Source organism: Phascolarctos cinereus, unplaced genomic scaffold (assembly GCF_003287225.1).
Source record: "Phascolarctos cinereus isolate Bilbo 61053 unplaced genomic scaffold, phaCin_HiC Scaffold_4;HRSCAF=312, whole genome shotgun sequence".
NCBI lineage: Eukaryota > Metazoa > Chordata > Mammalia > Diprotodontia > Phascolarctidae > Phascolarctos > Phascolarctos cinereus.
Window position 1 is genome coordinate 378,406,985 of NW_027555847.1, and position 17,497 is coordinate 378,424,481.

General features: G+C 36.0%; 1 protein-coding gene across 2 annotated transcripts in view; it reads left to right on the forward strand.

Annotated features, from left to right (window-relative positions):
• EPG5 (ectopic P-granules 5 autophagy tethering factor) overlaps window positions 1-17,497 on the forward strand; it is a 134,805-nt gene that overhangs the window by 81,983 nt on the left and 35,325 nt on the right. For both annotated transcript variants that reach the window (XM_078153275.1, XM_020985757.2), the window contains exons 27-34: window positions 628-790; window positions 5,349-5,491; window positions 6,451-6,607; window positions 8,221-8,415; window positions 10,323-10,536; window positions 14,319-14,476; window positions 14,958-15,159; window positions 15,757-15,829. In XM_078153275.1, the coding sequence (XP_078009401.1) occupies window positions 628-790; window positions 5,349-5,491; window positions 6,451-6,607; window positions 8,221-8,415; window positions 10,323-10,536; window positions 14,319-14,476; window positions 14,958-15,159; window positions 15,757-15,829 (1,305 nt within the window). The remainder of the gene's footprint in view (window positions 1-627; window positions 791-5,348; window positions 5,492-6,450; window positions 6,608-8,220; window positions 8,416-10,322; window positions 10,537-14,318; window positions 14,477-14,957; window positions 15,160-15,756; window positions 15,830-17,497) is intronic.

A 17,497-nucleotide genomic window follows, 5' to 3' on the forward strand; every position in this document is an offset into this window, starting at 1 on the left:
ACTGTTCTGATGACTGCCCAGCAAGATAAAGTATATGAATGCATCATAGATCTAGCAAATAGACCGAATGTAGTAGCAATGTGGACTTGAATTATCCAAACATTTGGTGGAATTTTCTCTTAGAAGAGGAACATCTGGCAAATTCTGGGAGATTCAGAATTTTGGAAAAGGGGGATTAAGGGCAAATATCTCAATTTTTTTTAATTTTTGGTGAGGCATTTGGGGTTAGGTGACTTGCCCAAAGTCACACAGCTAAGTGAGTGTTATGGGTCTGAGACCGGATTTGAACTCAGGTCCTCCTGACTCCAGGGCTGGTACTCTATCCACTGTGCCACCTAGCTTCTCCTCTCAATTTTTTTAAAGGGGGAAAAATAACCTACTGACTGTTAGCTTAATGTCAACCAGCAAAATTATGTACGAAGGCAGAGATTGTGATTGTGAATCTCTGTTCACCCTCGTGCAAGTCCCTTTAGTCTTTGATTAAAAAGTTGTTGGAAGCCATGTCTGTCCTCCTGAGTTCCTTGAGGGTACACTAAGAGTAGCCCCAGGGGGGGCCTGATGATCAGCATTTGTCTTTGTGTACATTTTTGCTAGTGCTTTATTCGATGTCCTGATGGTGTTTTTCAGAACTGCAGCCCTTCGGGAGTCCCAGCAAGTTGCTCTGGACAGTGAGCTGTTGGATGCCATTCCCAAACAGTATGTTAATCGAGAAGAGCAGATCACGCTGCATCTGGAGTGTCGGGGCAGCAGTGGCAGGAAGTGCCAGGGAGCAGCTGTTGTCACAGTTCAGGTAAAAGCGAGTTTCATTTGATTCATCTGACAGATATTTGCTCAGTGTCTATAATGTACCTAGCACTGTGGGGAATGCAAAGGAATAAAACTGTCTGCAAGAACTTTAATATGTATTTCGGAAGACATAGAATTAATCACATGGCTTGTATTGAAATGTCACACAAGAGCTGTGGACAATATGTAGCATGAGAGTTCAGAGGAAGAGTTTCATGAAAGGGGTGGGGCATAAACTGAACTTTGAAAGATTTGGAGACATGATAATTTGGTTAAATGGTGAGAAGGCAATGAATGAAGGCACAGAGGTGAAAACATACATATTATGAGCCAAGGCCAGCGAGTACGCCTGGCTAGTTGGCCTAGCTTCTAGGGGAGAAGCTGTAGATAAAATTGGAAAGCTAGATAAGGTCTGAATTGTAGAAAGCATTGAATTTTAGGCTAAAGAATATAGACCATAGCCTATTAGTTGATGGGGAGTCACTGAAAATATGTGAGCAGAAGAGTAAGAAAAATAAATAATGAATTAATGATTGAAGCAATGTAGGATCTGGTAGTGATTTGCAGGATGTATTGGAAATGTAAGTGAAAGAATTGTTGAATTAGAAATGTTACTTGCCTTTCAGAATCATCTTCCCAAACTAGAATGACAAGTTCTAGGCAGAATTAAATAGGCAGAAATAGAAGTGTCAATGGCTCTATTGCACTCAATAGTTCTTGAGTTGAAGGAGTTTTTGAAGAGAGCAGCTTACCTGCTGTCCAAATGCATTTTTACTGCATTCATGGGTAGCCTATAAATAACCCATGTAGCTACTGTGATAGAGCTGTGATATCATCTGGGTGAGTATTCTTTCACTGATGTAGACTGCAACCTTTCCATGTCCTTTTGCCTAGGTAGTTCCATGGGTTTTCAATAGAACATTTACCAAATACATTAGAGGCCTTCTGTTGGTTATTTCTGGGATATCAAAGTGCCATTTGATTTATCAATTGCCTCTCATTTTTGCAGCATGACTGTGCCACCTCTTTTTTTTTTTTTGTCCTACATGTCTTCAGACATATCTTTTATACCTCTTCTCACTTGCAGGTCATCTTTGTTACTACATAGCATCTTATTTATGCCTACAATTATATATAATATATCTCTTTTAAATTTTGTGATTTTGATTTCTCCAAGTTCATAGTCTACCATTATTCATAGCCATTATAGCTCCATTAGGAAATCATTGCTATTTAAAAGATAAGTTTTGTGACGGTGAGAATATTGTAATCAAGTCATTGTATAACTTCTGGTATGATCCAGTCAGATTTTGTCCTGATTAATTCTGGAATTAGACAATTTACATATTTATATGCTGACGGACTAACTGAGAACTGTGAGTTCAGATTCATGCTTTAGTTTGCCCAACATACATATACATTTTTCATCTTATTTTTCTAGTATGGAAATCTTAGTGTCCTAGACTTGTTTGTGCAAATGCATAGAAACCTCTAACTCAGTGTTGTCCAGACCAATGTTTTGTGCTTTTTAGTAGAGATGGGAATTAGAGGCAAACTTATCCTAGTATCTGTTAGCAGTTTTCTTTTAAGACAAATTCAGGGAAAAGATTCAAATTTTGCTTGCTATGAGGTTTGAGAAATGTTTATTGAGTTGGTTGGTTTTGTTCTGACAGTGGCCACCTTCTATACCCTCAGCCCCTGCCAGGGTTCTTAGAATATATCTTACATCATCATGGGGTAATGAAAAGAGGGCTGTACATGAAACAGGGAGACCTGAATTCAAACCTCAACTTTGACTTTTAATAGCTGTATGACCACTAGCAACTCATTTAATCTTGATGAACCTCAGTTTACTCATCTGTAAAATGGGGATAGTAACACTTGTGTTATCTACCTCCAAGGACTACTGTTTGTAAACCTTAGAGTTCTATGTAAATATGAGTTAGTTACTTTTATTGTATGAAAAGATAGTACTTACACATTTAACTATTACCCTCTGTAAGTAACATACCTGATCATGTAATACTTGAAGATGACTTTTCAGTTGTGATTTCATTGTGGAAGTTGGAAAGGAGCTTTAGGCCATTTGTTCTGCTAGTGAGCAGTCAAGTACTAGTGGAGTAGCTGATAAATAGCTGCTCTCCTCTCACAGAATTCAAATTTCTCAGTTGCTTCCCCCAGAAAAATTCTTTTGAATGCTGATTGACATTCTCAGGTATCTTCACTATGCTTCCACACATCCAAATGATAGCAGGGAGAAAGCAGTGAAAATAAAGGCACATGATTACAAGGCAGCATATCTTAGAAGTTAGAGTGCTGAACTTGGGTGCTAGAAGACCAAGGTCCCTGTCTTCCTTTGTCACTTACACTAGGTGAGTGAGGATGGGCAAGTCACTTGACTTCCTTTCTGAAGGCAACTTTCCTTTGTGCATGAGATGAGGAATAATACCTTTAATATTCATCTCACAGTATTTTTTGTGAGGCTTAAATGAGAATTGTAAACTTTATAGGGTTGTATAAAAACCCATTATTATTTTCATCTTGTGTTTCTGTAGAGATAGTATTCTGGTTAGGAATATATGCCATCTGGAGACTTGGGATTGCTTTACCTGCTTTAAGAACCCTTATTATATAGTTTATATTTTAAAAATATTTAAAGGTTCATTTAATAGTTTATTTTAGACTTCTCATTGAGTCCTAAAATTACTTGATTCATTAATAATTTTTGTGGCAAGGGGAGCCTTGAAAATTTCCAGATTTCTGCAGATGCATATGGTTTATTTTAGGCTGAGAAAAGCTGAACACATTTCATGGGAAAATGAATGTGCTTCTCATTTGGTGTCCCCTCCTAATAGAAGCTCCTGATGATTCCGTGACTTTCTCTAAGGAAACACATGACTTTGTGGCTGTCTGCCTTGTGTTGCATTCTTGTATTGTGTTGCAGTGTTTGATTTACTGTCATGTGAAGGGTTGGTTCATACTTACACCCTAGATATGGAAATTAACTTCTAGTCCCCTTTGCACCATTTTAGAATCACCTCTTAGGTTCTTCTTCCTAGTTTTCTGAATTTCTTGGTGGTTGTAAATGACTCAAGTAAAGTGACTTCCAGTCCTTCTTTTGTTCTGTTATTTAAAACTAATTGTAATTATGGGTTGAATTATCCAGTCAAAAAATAGAAAAGAACTGGATACAGTGGTGGGAACAATATGGGAAAATGACAAATTTGGACTTCTAAAAGTTAAATGTCTCATCAATCTCTGTTAAATTGTTTGCCTTTTTTTTTTTGTAAAATGGCCTAATTTGCACTATTCTACAGTATTATTGTATGGTTTAAACTAGAGATTGATAAGGCACACGTATCCCCAAGACACATCTGAGGCAATACTTATTTATACATTTCAGCCCTAACCTCTGTCTTGACATATTGTCTCCCATCTTCTATCTGCTACTAGGCATGCTGAACTAGATGTTGCATGGACATCTTTAAGTTCTGCATGTCTCAAATGGAATTCATTACCTTTTCCCTAAAACTGTCCTCTCTTCCTAACTTCTCTTTTACTGCTATGAGTACTGCCATCCTCCTAGGCATCTAGACCTGCAACTTAGATGTCATCCTTGACTCCTTACTCTCACCCTCCATAGCCAATCAGTTACCAAGTCATCCTGTTCATTCTGCCTTTATAACATCTCTCAGATATACCCTCTTCTCTAACACTGCCCCATCCCTGGTGCAAGTCCTCCTAATTTCATGCCTGGCCTATTACAGTAAGCTCCCCACCTCAGCTCTCCGTTCTAGTCTGTCCTCCCCTTTCTGTAAAACTGATCTTCCTAAACCACAGGTCTAACTCGTGTCATGGCTATTTCCTATTCAATTCCAAGGGCTCCTTATTCCCTTCAGGATCAAGTATAAAATCCTCTGTTTGGCTTTTAAAGTCCCTCATAACCTGGCTCCCTCCTACCTTTGTAGTTCTCTTACAACTTATTTTCCTCCATGTAAACTATGGGCCGTGACACTGGCCTTCTTGTTCTTCCTTGCACATAACATTCCCTCTTCCCAAATGCATTTTCACTGGCTTTTCCTCATGCCTGGAACTCTTTCCCTCCTCATCTCCTCTTTTTGGTTACCCTGGCTTTCTTCCAGTTTTGGCTGAAGTCTTACCTTCTGGGGAAGGAGCCTTTCACAGTCCTCCTTAATGCCTTCCTCTTATTACCCACTTCTGTTTAATTGTTTCCATTAACATTAAACAAATATCATTCAGGTCTTGCTGTGTGCAAAGCATCATACTAGATGGCAAGAGTTATACAACAACAAATAAGGCACAGTCCCTGCTTTCATGGAACTTATAGTCTAGTATGGGAGGGGACACGTGTAAAAATAACTACCATGAAAACTAGACAGTTATAACCACAAAAAAGATGAAAAATAGAGTTCTTTGAGCTCAGATGAGGGTGTGATCAGTTTCAGCTTTGGAAATGGTGGGAGATTAGGGAAGGCAGGAGATAAGTAGGTTCAATTCTTTTTTCAACATTCTTTTACTGAAGTCACTGAAATTTTTGTCAGTTTGAAGGTAAGCATAAGAATGAAGCTATTAGCCAGCAACTGCATGTTTTACGTAAAGAAGTGAAGCAGTTACAAGCAGAAGCCTCCAAGCCGCCATCACAGAATATTGTAGAAGCAGCCGTGCATGCTGAGAACTTGATTACGTAAGTTTTTAAGACATCGTTAAGTCTACTTCCCAGAAGAATTTTACTCTAAATTTTACTTTAGTAGCTTATTTATAAATGCTATATTGCATTAATAAACAATATCACCTGACCTTAATTAGTGTTTTCAGTTACAGCATTTACAGTATCTTTCCTTTATATTTTCAGAGTGCCTTGTAAATTATTTCAGGCCACTTGCATATGCTATAAACAAAGTTTGTAGCAGAAATGTTTAAGAGAGTCAGAACTGCTAGAAAGGGACCTTAGAGGTCACTGAGTGCAACCTCATTTTGTAGATGAAGAAACTGAGGCTCTGGGAGGCTGAGTGCCTTGCTGCGGGTCGTGAAGAGAGTGAATAGCGAGGCTGGGATGGGAACCCAAGTTTTTTGGCTCCAAATCTGGCAGTTAGAGCCCATTTTGTAAACTCTGAGAATAAATAAGTTTTTAATGAAAACATACCTTTTATTCTCTTACTGCTTACAATGCAACACTGAGGATTCAATTCTTAAGTTAAAAACTGATTTTTCTTTTATATACATACTTGGAACAATATAGTAGAATACCAGAGAACCTGACCTTCAGAGTTAAGAGTGAAGATCATATGACATTTTGTAGCTAATATGTAGTTGAATAATGAATATGGTACATGTAGAATATTCGGTTAAAAAGTTGAGAGTAGGAAAAATGGGTTAATTAGAGTTTGTTTGTATTAAGGTTGAACTTGTCCTAGAAGAACCAGAAATTCATAGATGCTCAAAAGATGACATGTAAAGTCATCATGAAAATGGGGTAGGTGAATAATTGCCCCCATGGAATGAGTGAAATTATCTATGAGAGCCTTAAACTACCTGAACAGATTGTGCTGGAGAAAATAATGCAAGGAACATAAGAAAAGATTATTATGAATTGTGATTTTTCTATCAGTAGATAATCAGTTTTTTTTTTAAATTTTTCAACAGGGCCTTAGTGAATGCCTATAAATTACAGCCTACACCTGGTATTCAGAAAGTTGGCATTAGCCTCTTCTTTACAGTTGTGGAGTATGTATGTGATGAGACACAACGTCACCCTCCTACAAGGCAGTTCTTTACTTCCTGCATTGAGATCTTAGGACAAGTAAGTTTAATCTAAATGTATCTCACAGATTCTTATTTACTGAATTTTCATTGTTTGATACCATGTGCTTGTCAACTAGGTAAAGTTGGTGTTGACTTTAGACTTAATAGCTAATATTTTGCTTCTACTCAAGTTAAAAAACAAAATACTACTCTGAAAATTTTCTATATTGAATTTCATTACCAAGGAACAAAATTGTTCATAGTTCCTTCAAGTATAGGTAGTTTTTTCCCTGCATACTTGAGATTCCTTGTAAATATTTCAGAATCATAAATGAAGTAAATTTCAGTTTGCTATTTTTAGCTTATTGCACAGAACCAATGGATACCAGGGAAGGAAAAGACTTATAATTTCATCATCTGAAGTTTGTTAAAAAAAAAAAAGGTGAAATAAGCCACTGTTTTGCTCATTGACATTGTACAATTCATATTTAAATTCAGGTCTGTTAATATTTATTAACAAGCAACATTTTTTCACCATTAATTTTTCAACTTTAATTTTTATAATTTAGGGTTTGCCTTTCTCTTTCTTAAAACATAGTTGAGAAAAAGATGAGGTCACCAAGGCTACATATTAATTATAAAAGTAATCCTACAGAGTTTTCCCAAAATCCATAATAAAAAAGCTATATCACATAAAATGTAGAAAATATTTTCTTCAATCTACTTGAACTCACTATTGGGTTTTAGCTACAGTATAAACATCGCAACATTTCAGGTTTATATCACTACAGTAATAGGTAGTTAGAATTAATTTTATTAAAATTATCTGTATGTAAGTCACCCATGTGCAATTCAGGAGCCATCTACACTCTCTCCCTCTTCTACCCTCTTGCCCTCATTGCTGGAAGGAGAGCCCACATGTACAAAATTCAGGGATCTCTGCTGACTAGCAAACCATCAGCTGTTCATTTGCTCACTATGAAGTTCCCTGACACTTATGTAATTTAGGGATTAAAGGAATAGGACTACAGCTTCAAACTGAATATATGGATTAATTATCATTTTCTTTCCTATGTAAGTAAGTGCTAATGATCAGGAGCTGGCCATATTTATTGAAATCTCTTTGATGGTTTTAGCTTCTAAAGAAGGAATCTTAACCTGTGACTTTCTTCACTATCATAGTTTGAACAATCCATTGTTTTATCAATATGTAGCAGTGATGTCAAACCCAAATAGAAATAAATCCCTACTGGCCACATATTGACATTATCTATGATGTATTATACTTTTATTTATTTTGTTAGACATTTACCAATTACATTTGAATCTGGCTCAGGTCACTATGAGAATTTTTGCCAAGTTTTGAGGTTCCTGTCTGTGAGTTTGACATCTCTGGTATGGCATATTGCCCCCACTCACATGGTTCACAACCCCGTTAGTTGCTATAGCTCCACAAAGACCCTCCCTAGAATTGATAAGCTTTTGTGAACTTGGAATGAGGCTAGTTCTTTGGTGACAGACCCTCAATCTGAACCTTTCTTGAAAACCCTCTAGTATGGCGGGATCTAACAGAGGTTGTACTTTGAGACATTTCACTACCCTGGGAACTCAGTTGGTGCAAAAAAAAAAATGGAGAATCCTATTTTGTATACTTCTTTTTGACTTATCAAGGTGTTTATCAGTGATACCAAATCGGAGTGCAAACGTGTGCTTCAGACGATTTTGAAGAATAGAAGACTTTGTACTCTGCTCTCTCCTTACTTTACTCCAATTGCTGCACCTGAAGAATTCATAAATTTGTATGAAAAAGTAGTGAAGTTTCTAAGTGAAGACAATGGTGATATGATTTTCATGCTGCTAACCAAGGTAAATTATTAATAAATCTTGAGGTTATTATCATAATATAAACACTTTAGTCTTTTTCCTAACTTGAGGGTAGAGAAGAACACTAGGGGTCTGTCTGAGGCTATGTCTTCTGCTATGCTATCATCATCCATGTGGTCTCTATCAGACTTTTAACCGTGTTGAGGAGTTAGATGCTTTAGTATTCCTTACTGACATGTTGGACTTACTCATTTTACATAATATTAAACATAAACTCCTAACACTTCATATTTTAAAGGATTTATAAATGTCCATAGTGATAACAACGGAATACATTTAGGGGAAGATATTCTGAAATAACTGTGAACAGTTCCTCATCAGTTATGATTTAATTTGTCAAGTGTTTTGTCTCCTCAGCAAAAAGCCCATCTAAGTTAGTTTGTCTTTTTCCTGAAAGAACTTGCATCCTCTTACAGTTATACCATACTAATGGTTTTATTGAGCCAATGAATTCCATATCAGTAAATGTTTTACTACCAGTGGTCCAACTTTATAAGCTTTTGAATCCATGAAATTTGAACCTCTTAGTGACCCAGAGACTGAGCTCAGCTTATCATATCAAGGAGAGAAAATGTCTTAAAATTAAGCTCTAGCCTGTTGGTGCCTAGGGGTTGTTGTGCCAGTTTGGAGCAACACTGATCCTTTTCAATTGTATGATGAAAATTCAGCGCCTTAGGTACTAATTTGAGAGATGCCTTAATCATTCTGTACCAAATGATTATCTATGATAGGTCAAGGTAGTAGTGTTCCTTTCATTTAATTATATTAGAAAGCATTTTTTACTAATCTGATTATGGATTGTATTGTATTCAGCATAGTCCAAAAATAATCATGTAGTTTTATCCACACCTTCTAGGATTATTGGCATAAATGTGTACAACATTGAGACAGCAAAAAACAATTTTAAATCAATTTATGAATAAATGGCAAGATTTGAAGATCACAGAGGTATATAGCTTGGAGATGGAGCTCTCTAACTTTAATAATTCCTGTCTGAGACCTTGGAGGTGTTAATAGAAGATGAAAACCTAAAATTTTAGGAAATTGACTCTCCTGTCTTCTTTCTCACTTGAAAAAAAAACATTTTGTTTCCAGTCTCTTGAAAAAAACTGTCTTTAAATATTTACATGCCACACAGTGATCACTAGATAGAGTATTGAACATGGAGTTAGCCAAAGCTGCCTTAGGCACTTACCAGCTGTGTGACCCTGAGCAAGTCACTTTACTTATGTTTGCCCATCTGCAAAATGGGAATAATAATACCACTTGTCTCCCAGGAGTGTTGTGAGAATCAAATGAGATAATGATTATAAAGCACTTAGTTCAGTGCCTGGCACATAGTTAACACTATGTAGATATTGGCTATTGCTATTACTATTATTGTTGTTGTCTGTACAGTAGAAATAAAATAAAGTAATATTTTTAAAGTGCTTTGTGAACCTTAAAGCACTAGATAAATGTTAATTGTTATTTCCTGATCAGAGGGGAGTGGCGTGTTTAAAATATTCAGCAAATTAAATTTGAGAAACTTAATAAATACACATAGTCTGTTCAAGACATGTTGCTGATTACTGGGGTTGCGAGGATAAGAAACAAAAATAATCCCTGTTGTTAAGGAGCCTAAATGGGATGGAATTATGTCATTCTTGATAACATTGACATCTTTGGGGTTTGAACTCTTTTGAGAGATTGAATGACTAAGGCCAAATTTAGTCCAAAAGAAAATTTGCTTGGCCCAGCCAACACAGATTTTGCAAACAAATACTGTTGTCATTAAATTTATTGACTTTTAAATTAAATTTGAAACAAACTACCCCCACCCTTTTTGTGCTACCCCAGTGAGTTTTCTGTTCTGAATAAACACTCCTTCTTATTTTTTTTCCTTTTAGTTCGATCTTAAGCAATGGTTAAACTCCACTAAACCTCCTCTGTCTGATCGTACCAGGCTCCTGGAGTCCATTCATTTGGCACTTACTGCCTGGGGCCTTGAACCTGATGAAGACATTTTGATGTCATTCAATATTTTTTGTAAACACTGGACTTATCTCCTTCTGTACCAGTTCCCTGACCAGTACAGTGACATTTTGAGGCTGCTTATGCAGAGTAAGTATATTTAGTTCTTGATTCTAATGTTATCAGGTTACCTCATAGTCAACATATTACCCTTTGAAGTGAGAATGAAGATCTGTTTTACCATTTTTATTAATTTCGTCTTTCTTTTCCAGTAAACTACAAGCTCCTCAAAGATAAGGATTGTATTATTTTTGTCTTTGTATTCCTGTTATTGTGAAATGGAATTTATAGATCATTAAATTCACTCATGAAAGTTATTGATATTTGGCAAGAAAAGAGTATCATGAAAGTCCTGTTTCCCCCAAAGCTTTTAATAGGAGCAGAGGAAAAGGAAGAATGGAAACTTCCTATGAGATTTCACTTTATGGGAATTTTGTGAAATTTTAATAATGTATTAAATAATGATCACCTTCACTATGTACACTAGCTGTTTGGGGTCTAGGGATGGGGCAGCACCAATCCTTCTGAATTGTATGATGCATACATACTCAAAATGGGGACAAGTTTGAGACTGTAAATTTTGTGTGGTTCAGTTCCCTGGGAATCCAGTTTTAAGAAATCAATGATTTGAGGTGTGTGTGTATGTAAAATCCTTGGACTTGTGCTAGTGGAAGAACACTGAAATGTGCTGTATACGTGGTATTTTTTTTTTTTGGTGAGGCAGTCAGGGTTAAGTGACTTGCCCAGGGTCACACAGCTAGTAAGTGTTAAGTGTCTGAGGCTGGATTTGAACTCAGGTCCTCCTGACTCCAAGGCCAGAGCTCTATTCACTGCGTCACCTAGCTGCCTCTCATGCTATTGTTTTTAAAGTAATACAGGGTTTAACTTTAGGAAAAAATGTAAAAAGATGAGAGCCTGTGTCTTTTTTTTTAAGCTTATTTTTATTTTAGATTTTTTAAAAAAGTTTATTGATTTATTATATCTTTATAACCTGGTCATTCTCAGATTTACAGTTTCACCATTGAGCATTTCCCTGTAATACAAAGATATATGCATACATACATATATTCTTGCATACATAGTTCATAGATAAAAAACAGTTCAGCAAAACCTACCAACATGATTGAATCTGAAAGAATATACAAACCTCTGTTTCTGTAACTTTCATTTTCTGCTTCCCAGGCAAGGGCTAGGATTTTTGAAAACAGTTAATGAAAGAATGGTGATATTTCAGTGTTGTTTTTGTTTCTATTCATTTTAGCTGTAGCAAATATTCTCTTTACCTCATTCTGCATCAATTCATCACTGTTTACCTAGGCTGCTCTGATATCTTTGATTATATCATTACTTTTTTTTTTTTGGCTAGGCAGTGGGGTTAAGTGACTTGCCCAGGGTCACACAGCTAGTAAGTGTTATGTGTCTGAGGCTGGATTTGAACTCAGGTCCTCCTGAATCCAAGGCCAGTGCTCTATCCACTGTGCCACCTAGCTGCCTCCTATATCATTACTTAAAAAAAAAATTTTTATTAATTTATTTTGATTTATCAACAATCACTTCCATAAGCTTTTGAGTTTTAAATTATCTCTGAGAAGCCATTTCTATGTCACATTTTCAAAAGAATTGTACCTAATGTATTTATATAAAACATTGCCATTAACTTTCTCTGCTCATATTTTTTCCAGCATTTCCATCAGTTTACAGTAAAGTATTATCAGTATATCAAAATTTTTTATCTGCTTAGGCAAGAACTATGTAATTTCATTTTAAAGTTTCAGAAGAAGGGTTTATTAATACTTCTCCCTTGGGAGAAATGGAGTTGTATGTCTGTAGGTGCCAGTGATGTGGAAAGTAAAAACCAGGAAACTCTGATCATCTTAGAAACTGATCTCTCATTCTTTTTTAAAATTAATTTATTTTGATTTATCAACAATCACTTCCATAAACTTTTGAGTTTTAAATTTTTCTCTCCCTCCTTCCCCACCTCCCTCCCCAATATGGTATGCAATCTGTTATGGGCTATACATATACATTCCTATTAAACATATTTTCACATTAGTCATGTTGTAAGGAAGAATTGGAACCAATAGAAGGAACCACAAGAAAGAAGAAACAAAACAGAAGGGAAAAAAAAGAGCAAATAGTATACTTTGATTTGCATTCAAATTCCATAGTTCTTTCTTTGGATGTGGATAGCATTTTCCATCATGAGACTTTTGGAGATGTCTTAGATCCTTGCATTGCTGAGAAGGGCTAAGTCTGTCAAAGTTAGTCATCGCACGTGGCTGTTACTGTGTACAAGGTTCTCCTGGTTCTGCTCACTTCACTCAGCATCAGTCCATACAAGTCTTTCCAGGTTTTCCTGCCTGCTCATCATTTCTTATAGCACAATAGTATTCCATTACATTCATATACCATAACTTGTTCAGCCATTTCCCAATTGATGGGCATCCCCTCAATTTCCAATTCTTTGCCACTACAAAAAGAACTGCTATAAATATATTTGTACATGTGGGTCCTTTTCCCATTTTTATGATCTCTTTGGGATACAGCCCTAGAAGTGCTATTGCTGGGTCAAAGGGTATGCACATTTTTGTAGCCCTTTGGGTATGGTTCCAAATTACTCTCCAAAATGGTTGGATCATTTCACAACTCCACCAACAATGGATTAGTGTTCCAATTTTCCCACATCTTCTCCAGCGTTTATCATTTTCCTGCTTTATCATGTTGGCCAATCTGATAGGTGTGATGTGGTACCTAAGAGTTGTTTTGATTTGCATTTCTCTAATCAATAGTGATTTAGAGCATTTTTTCATATGACTATAGATGGCTTTAATTTCTTCATCTGAGAACTGCCTGTTCATATGAAACTGATTTCTCTTCCTGACTAAGGATGTATTCCAGAAGCCCCCTCTGTGTTCATTGTCCTCTTGGTTTCTTAGCATTCCTTCTCTTTCATCTACAGCCTTAGGTTTACCTTATGCCTTAGGTGGGAGAACAGTTAGCATTTTGGTGACCTTTTGTCAAGGTCAGGCTACTGAGAGATTCTTACCCTATCAGCACTTCAACCCGGGGTAGCCTTGACAACATTAATTCCCAGATGAAATCAAACTGTTAGGAAACATTAGAAGTCATAACATTTCCGTGTTAATTCCACATTCACATACTTTTTCACATATGGTTTTATGGTACAATCCTGTCTCTGCTACTTACTCTTGCTTCCATACTTTTTGGTACAGCCAGACTGACTTTTTTGCCGTTCCTTACGTAAGACTTTCCATTCCCTTTAAACAGCTTCTGTCTCATGCTTGGAATGCTCTCCCTCTTCACTTCCACCTTTTTTTTTCCCCTTCAAGACTCACCAGAAGCATCACACTTTTATGCGAGGCCTTTTCTACTTTTCCACAGTTCCTAGAGGCCTCCCTCACAAATGAGCTTCTGTTTGTCTTATAGATATTTGTGTCTCTCTTGGCAGTGTATAAACTCCTTAAGGTCAGAGACTGTTTCATTTTGTTTCTGTATACACAGCACCTAATACAATACCTGGCATGCCTCGAATATAGTTAATACTTGTTCATCGATTGCCTGGATAACCTATAGCAAGTGACTCTTCATCTCACAGAGAGACTTCAATTTCTCTAGGTTCAGTTTTCATCTATAAAATGAGGAAATTATACCAGATCATTTCTGAGGTTCATTCCAGATCCATCCATCTTATGATCTCAGTGCCCTGGCAAACTAAAATATGTTTGTTTGGGGATTTTTTTTTTACTGATTTATTATCACTTAATAACCACTAGATATCAAGCTGATTTTTCCTGTATATAATATGGTTATTTTAGTAGTAATAATGAGTTGTTTTTTTCTTTCCCAAGGCTCAGCTGAGCAGCTACTGAGTCCTGAATGTTGGAAGGCAACCCTGAATGCTCTGGGCTGCTTGTCATCTGAGAGCAAAGAAGGGGACTGTCCACTTCCTATAACTGAGAGCCCTGTGTTTCCAAGTTCTCCCAATATTCTCTTGTCAGATGAACAGGTATACAACTTTTATCTTTTAAATCTTTGGGCCTAAGATCTATTTCTCTGTTTTTTATGCTCCTGAAATTTTAGGTTGAACAAGCAAACCAGTTTATATGAAAGAGGCTACTTTTTTTGTATTGTCATTTTTGTTTTATTTGATTGTCCACCGTATGATATCCCATCTCTACCTTTTCCTGTATCTAGAATGCCCTTACCCTTTCTTCCTCTTTGCCTTTGCTTGTTTAAATCCTACACTGAACATTTAAGGGAGTAGTTAACCTCCTGATGAATCTCTACTCAGCCATTTGAATTCAACATGATCTTTCTATCTCCAAACTTCAGTAACACTTATTATTTATAACATTAATTTAGTATATGCTTTATGTTATCTTATGTTATTAGTCATCTTTTATATGTGTATGACTTATCTTACCATCTCAGAAGACTGTTTATTCTCCATAATGCTTAAAGTTGTTGGTTGTTGATTATTCTTTCAGGTAATGGAGACAATACAGTGGCTTTCAAATTTTTTCTATAAATTACGGATATCCAAGTTGGACTTTAAGAGTTTTGGATTATTTTCAAAGTGGACTCCTTATGTGGCTGATGTGAGGAAGTTATTGGAGTACCTTGTGAAACGGCTGATTGCCTCTGAATTGGCTTGCTTAGGGCAAGACACATTAACTAACAGGAGAACAGGTAATAAGCTTTTAGTGCAACATGAAACCAAACTTACTGGCCTTCTTTTAAAGAAATCTGAAAAGACTTGTTAGGACATTTGAATCTTTTTTGTGATGAAGCTGTATATCTTATCAGTCAGAAGGAAAAGATGGAAAATATATAGTGTGGGGGTGAGAAATTCATCATTCCTTACAGTCATTCATACATTATGGATGCTTGATACAGCTTGTCTTTGACCCTCCTTTAGGGCAAAAAAGGATGAAAAATTTTAATCTTTATCTTATTGTTCATACTATTTCTGTCTTTGAACAAAAGGCTCTAGAAGTTTAAATAGCCATCCTGGGAAAATGAAAAATTGCATTTCCAGGTACTTATATAAGTGAAATTTCATTATAATAAAAATAGGTATTTGATTTCATGAAACTTCACTAAAAGAGATGAAAGTATTTCCTTTCTTTAATTGACTTTAACTCATGAGTCATCTGCTGTAGTCACATGGTTACCATGTGAATGTGATATTCAGATTAGGAGGATCTGAATTTTTAAAATAATTTTTTGAGTGAGATTGCTCGACTATGCCTTTTCTTCTCTAAAAATTGTTGTACCTTATTTTAGTGTTGAGATCTCTGCATTCACTAATAGTTCAGCTCTTCAAGCCATGGATTCTGGTTTTAGAAGACAATACAAGGTAAATATATTTTTTAGATATTTGAATACCCAGGAAAGTCATAATTTTCAAGTTCCCCTGGTATTTTAGTGTCAATGATTAGTGTGTGGCCATGTTACATTTTCAGTGTTGTAACACTTAAATTTTAAAAATGATTCCTTATTAATCATAGGTAAAGAATTTTCTCTAATAGCTTTAGAATAGTAGCTAATCAAAAACAGAAGAATGGATGAATTTATTAATGCTTACTGCAAAGAATTGAGCTAGACATTGGAGATACCAGTGGAAAAAAGCAAGACAGCCCCTGCTCTTTCGAGGCGTTCACATTCTAATGTGATAGCCACAGAATTGGCGTGTAACAAATATTTCTTGACAGTGATTTAAATTTGTTGTTGACATTTTGATTACTTGCTGAACATCTCCACCTGGATGTCCCAGTGGTGTCTCAAACTCAGTAGTATGTTGAAGCCTCTTATCTAGAAAGCTTAGTACGGTCCACAACTTCCCTCGTGTGGTTTTTCTCTGATGCAGATTGAAACATTCATACTTGTACAATTCTTGTCCATTATTAATGTATATACTTCATTTGGAATCTACAGAACACACAGACTGGCCTTCCTCTTGTTTTTGGTTTTATATTTGGCAGATTATTAGTATGCAATTCAAACTGTCCATCTCTTGTCTCTCAATCTTGCTATTTAAGTAGCTTAAAGTTTTTTTTATAGCTATGTCCCTAGTAATATCTTTTATTACATTTCACACATTTACATAATTGCTGATTATGTCCTGTGGGTTACTTGATACCCATCATCCATCTTGACATTGCCCTTTGAGTTGTTTTTCTTTTCTCTTACCTTTGATGCTTACTGACACTCATCCCCTATTTTTGTGGTAATACGATGAAGTGATGGAATTGAATACTCACTTTCAGTTGTCCACAGTAAAGAAATCTATTCACTTTACTTGGGTGGGTGCTGCTATCCAACGTTTATGGTTTTCGAAGTTTCAGAAGTTGCATATTGAAATTACTCATTTATTCTTATGTATTATGAGTTAATGTTTCTTTTAGAGCCATGACTTTAATATTTTGACTATAGTATTTATTAATAACTTTAATTCATCCAATTTAACATATGACTCTTATCAAATAAGTACACAAAACTTATTTTTAAATACTTTTATGAGATTAGAGATGTTTGAAGCTATAATGGGATGTTATGGAGTAGTGAGGCTCTTTGTCACTAAAAATATTTTGAGCAGAAGAATGATTATCAGGGGTGCTAGAAGAGAGAGAGGGTTTCTGTATTGGGTTGGAGGTTAGATTAGATGATGCCTAGAGTCAGGTACCTTTTGATTCTAAAATTCTGACTCCAATTTTGTCTAAAGGGTACTTTCAAAGAGTTGAGAAGTTTCTGGAAATCAAAATGTAGTGACTGAAGTTCTGTGGGGTAGTGGCCACATGGTATGAAATTGACTTTGTTTAGGCAAGCCTAAAGTGGCATTTATTGTGGCTGTCTTAGCATTTGCATCTTACCTTTTGAGCATTCTGAATTATTTAGTCAGTGTTATACAAATATGAGAAGTTATTCCTATAGAGAACATCTTATGACAGTCTAGCCATTTCAGGGCATTCAGCTTGGCCCATGACTGGGACAGTATGTTGCAACGGCTAATGCATATATATGAAAT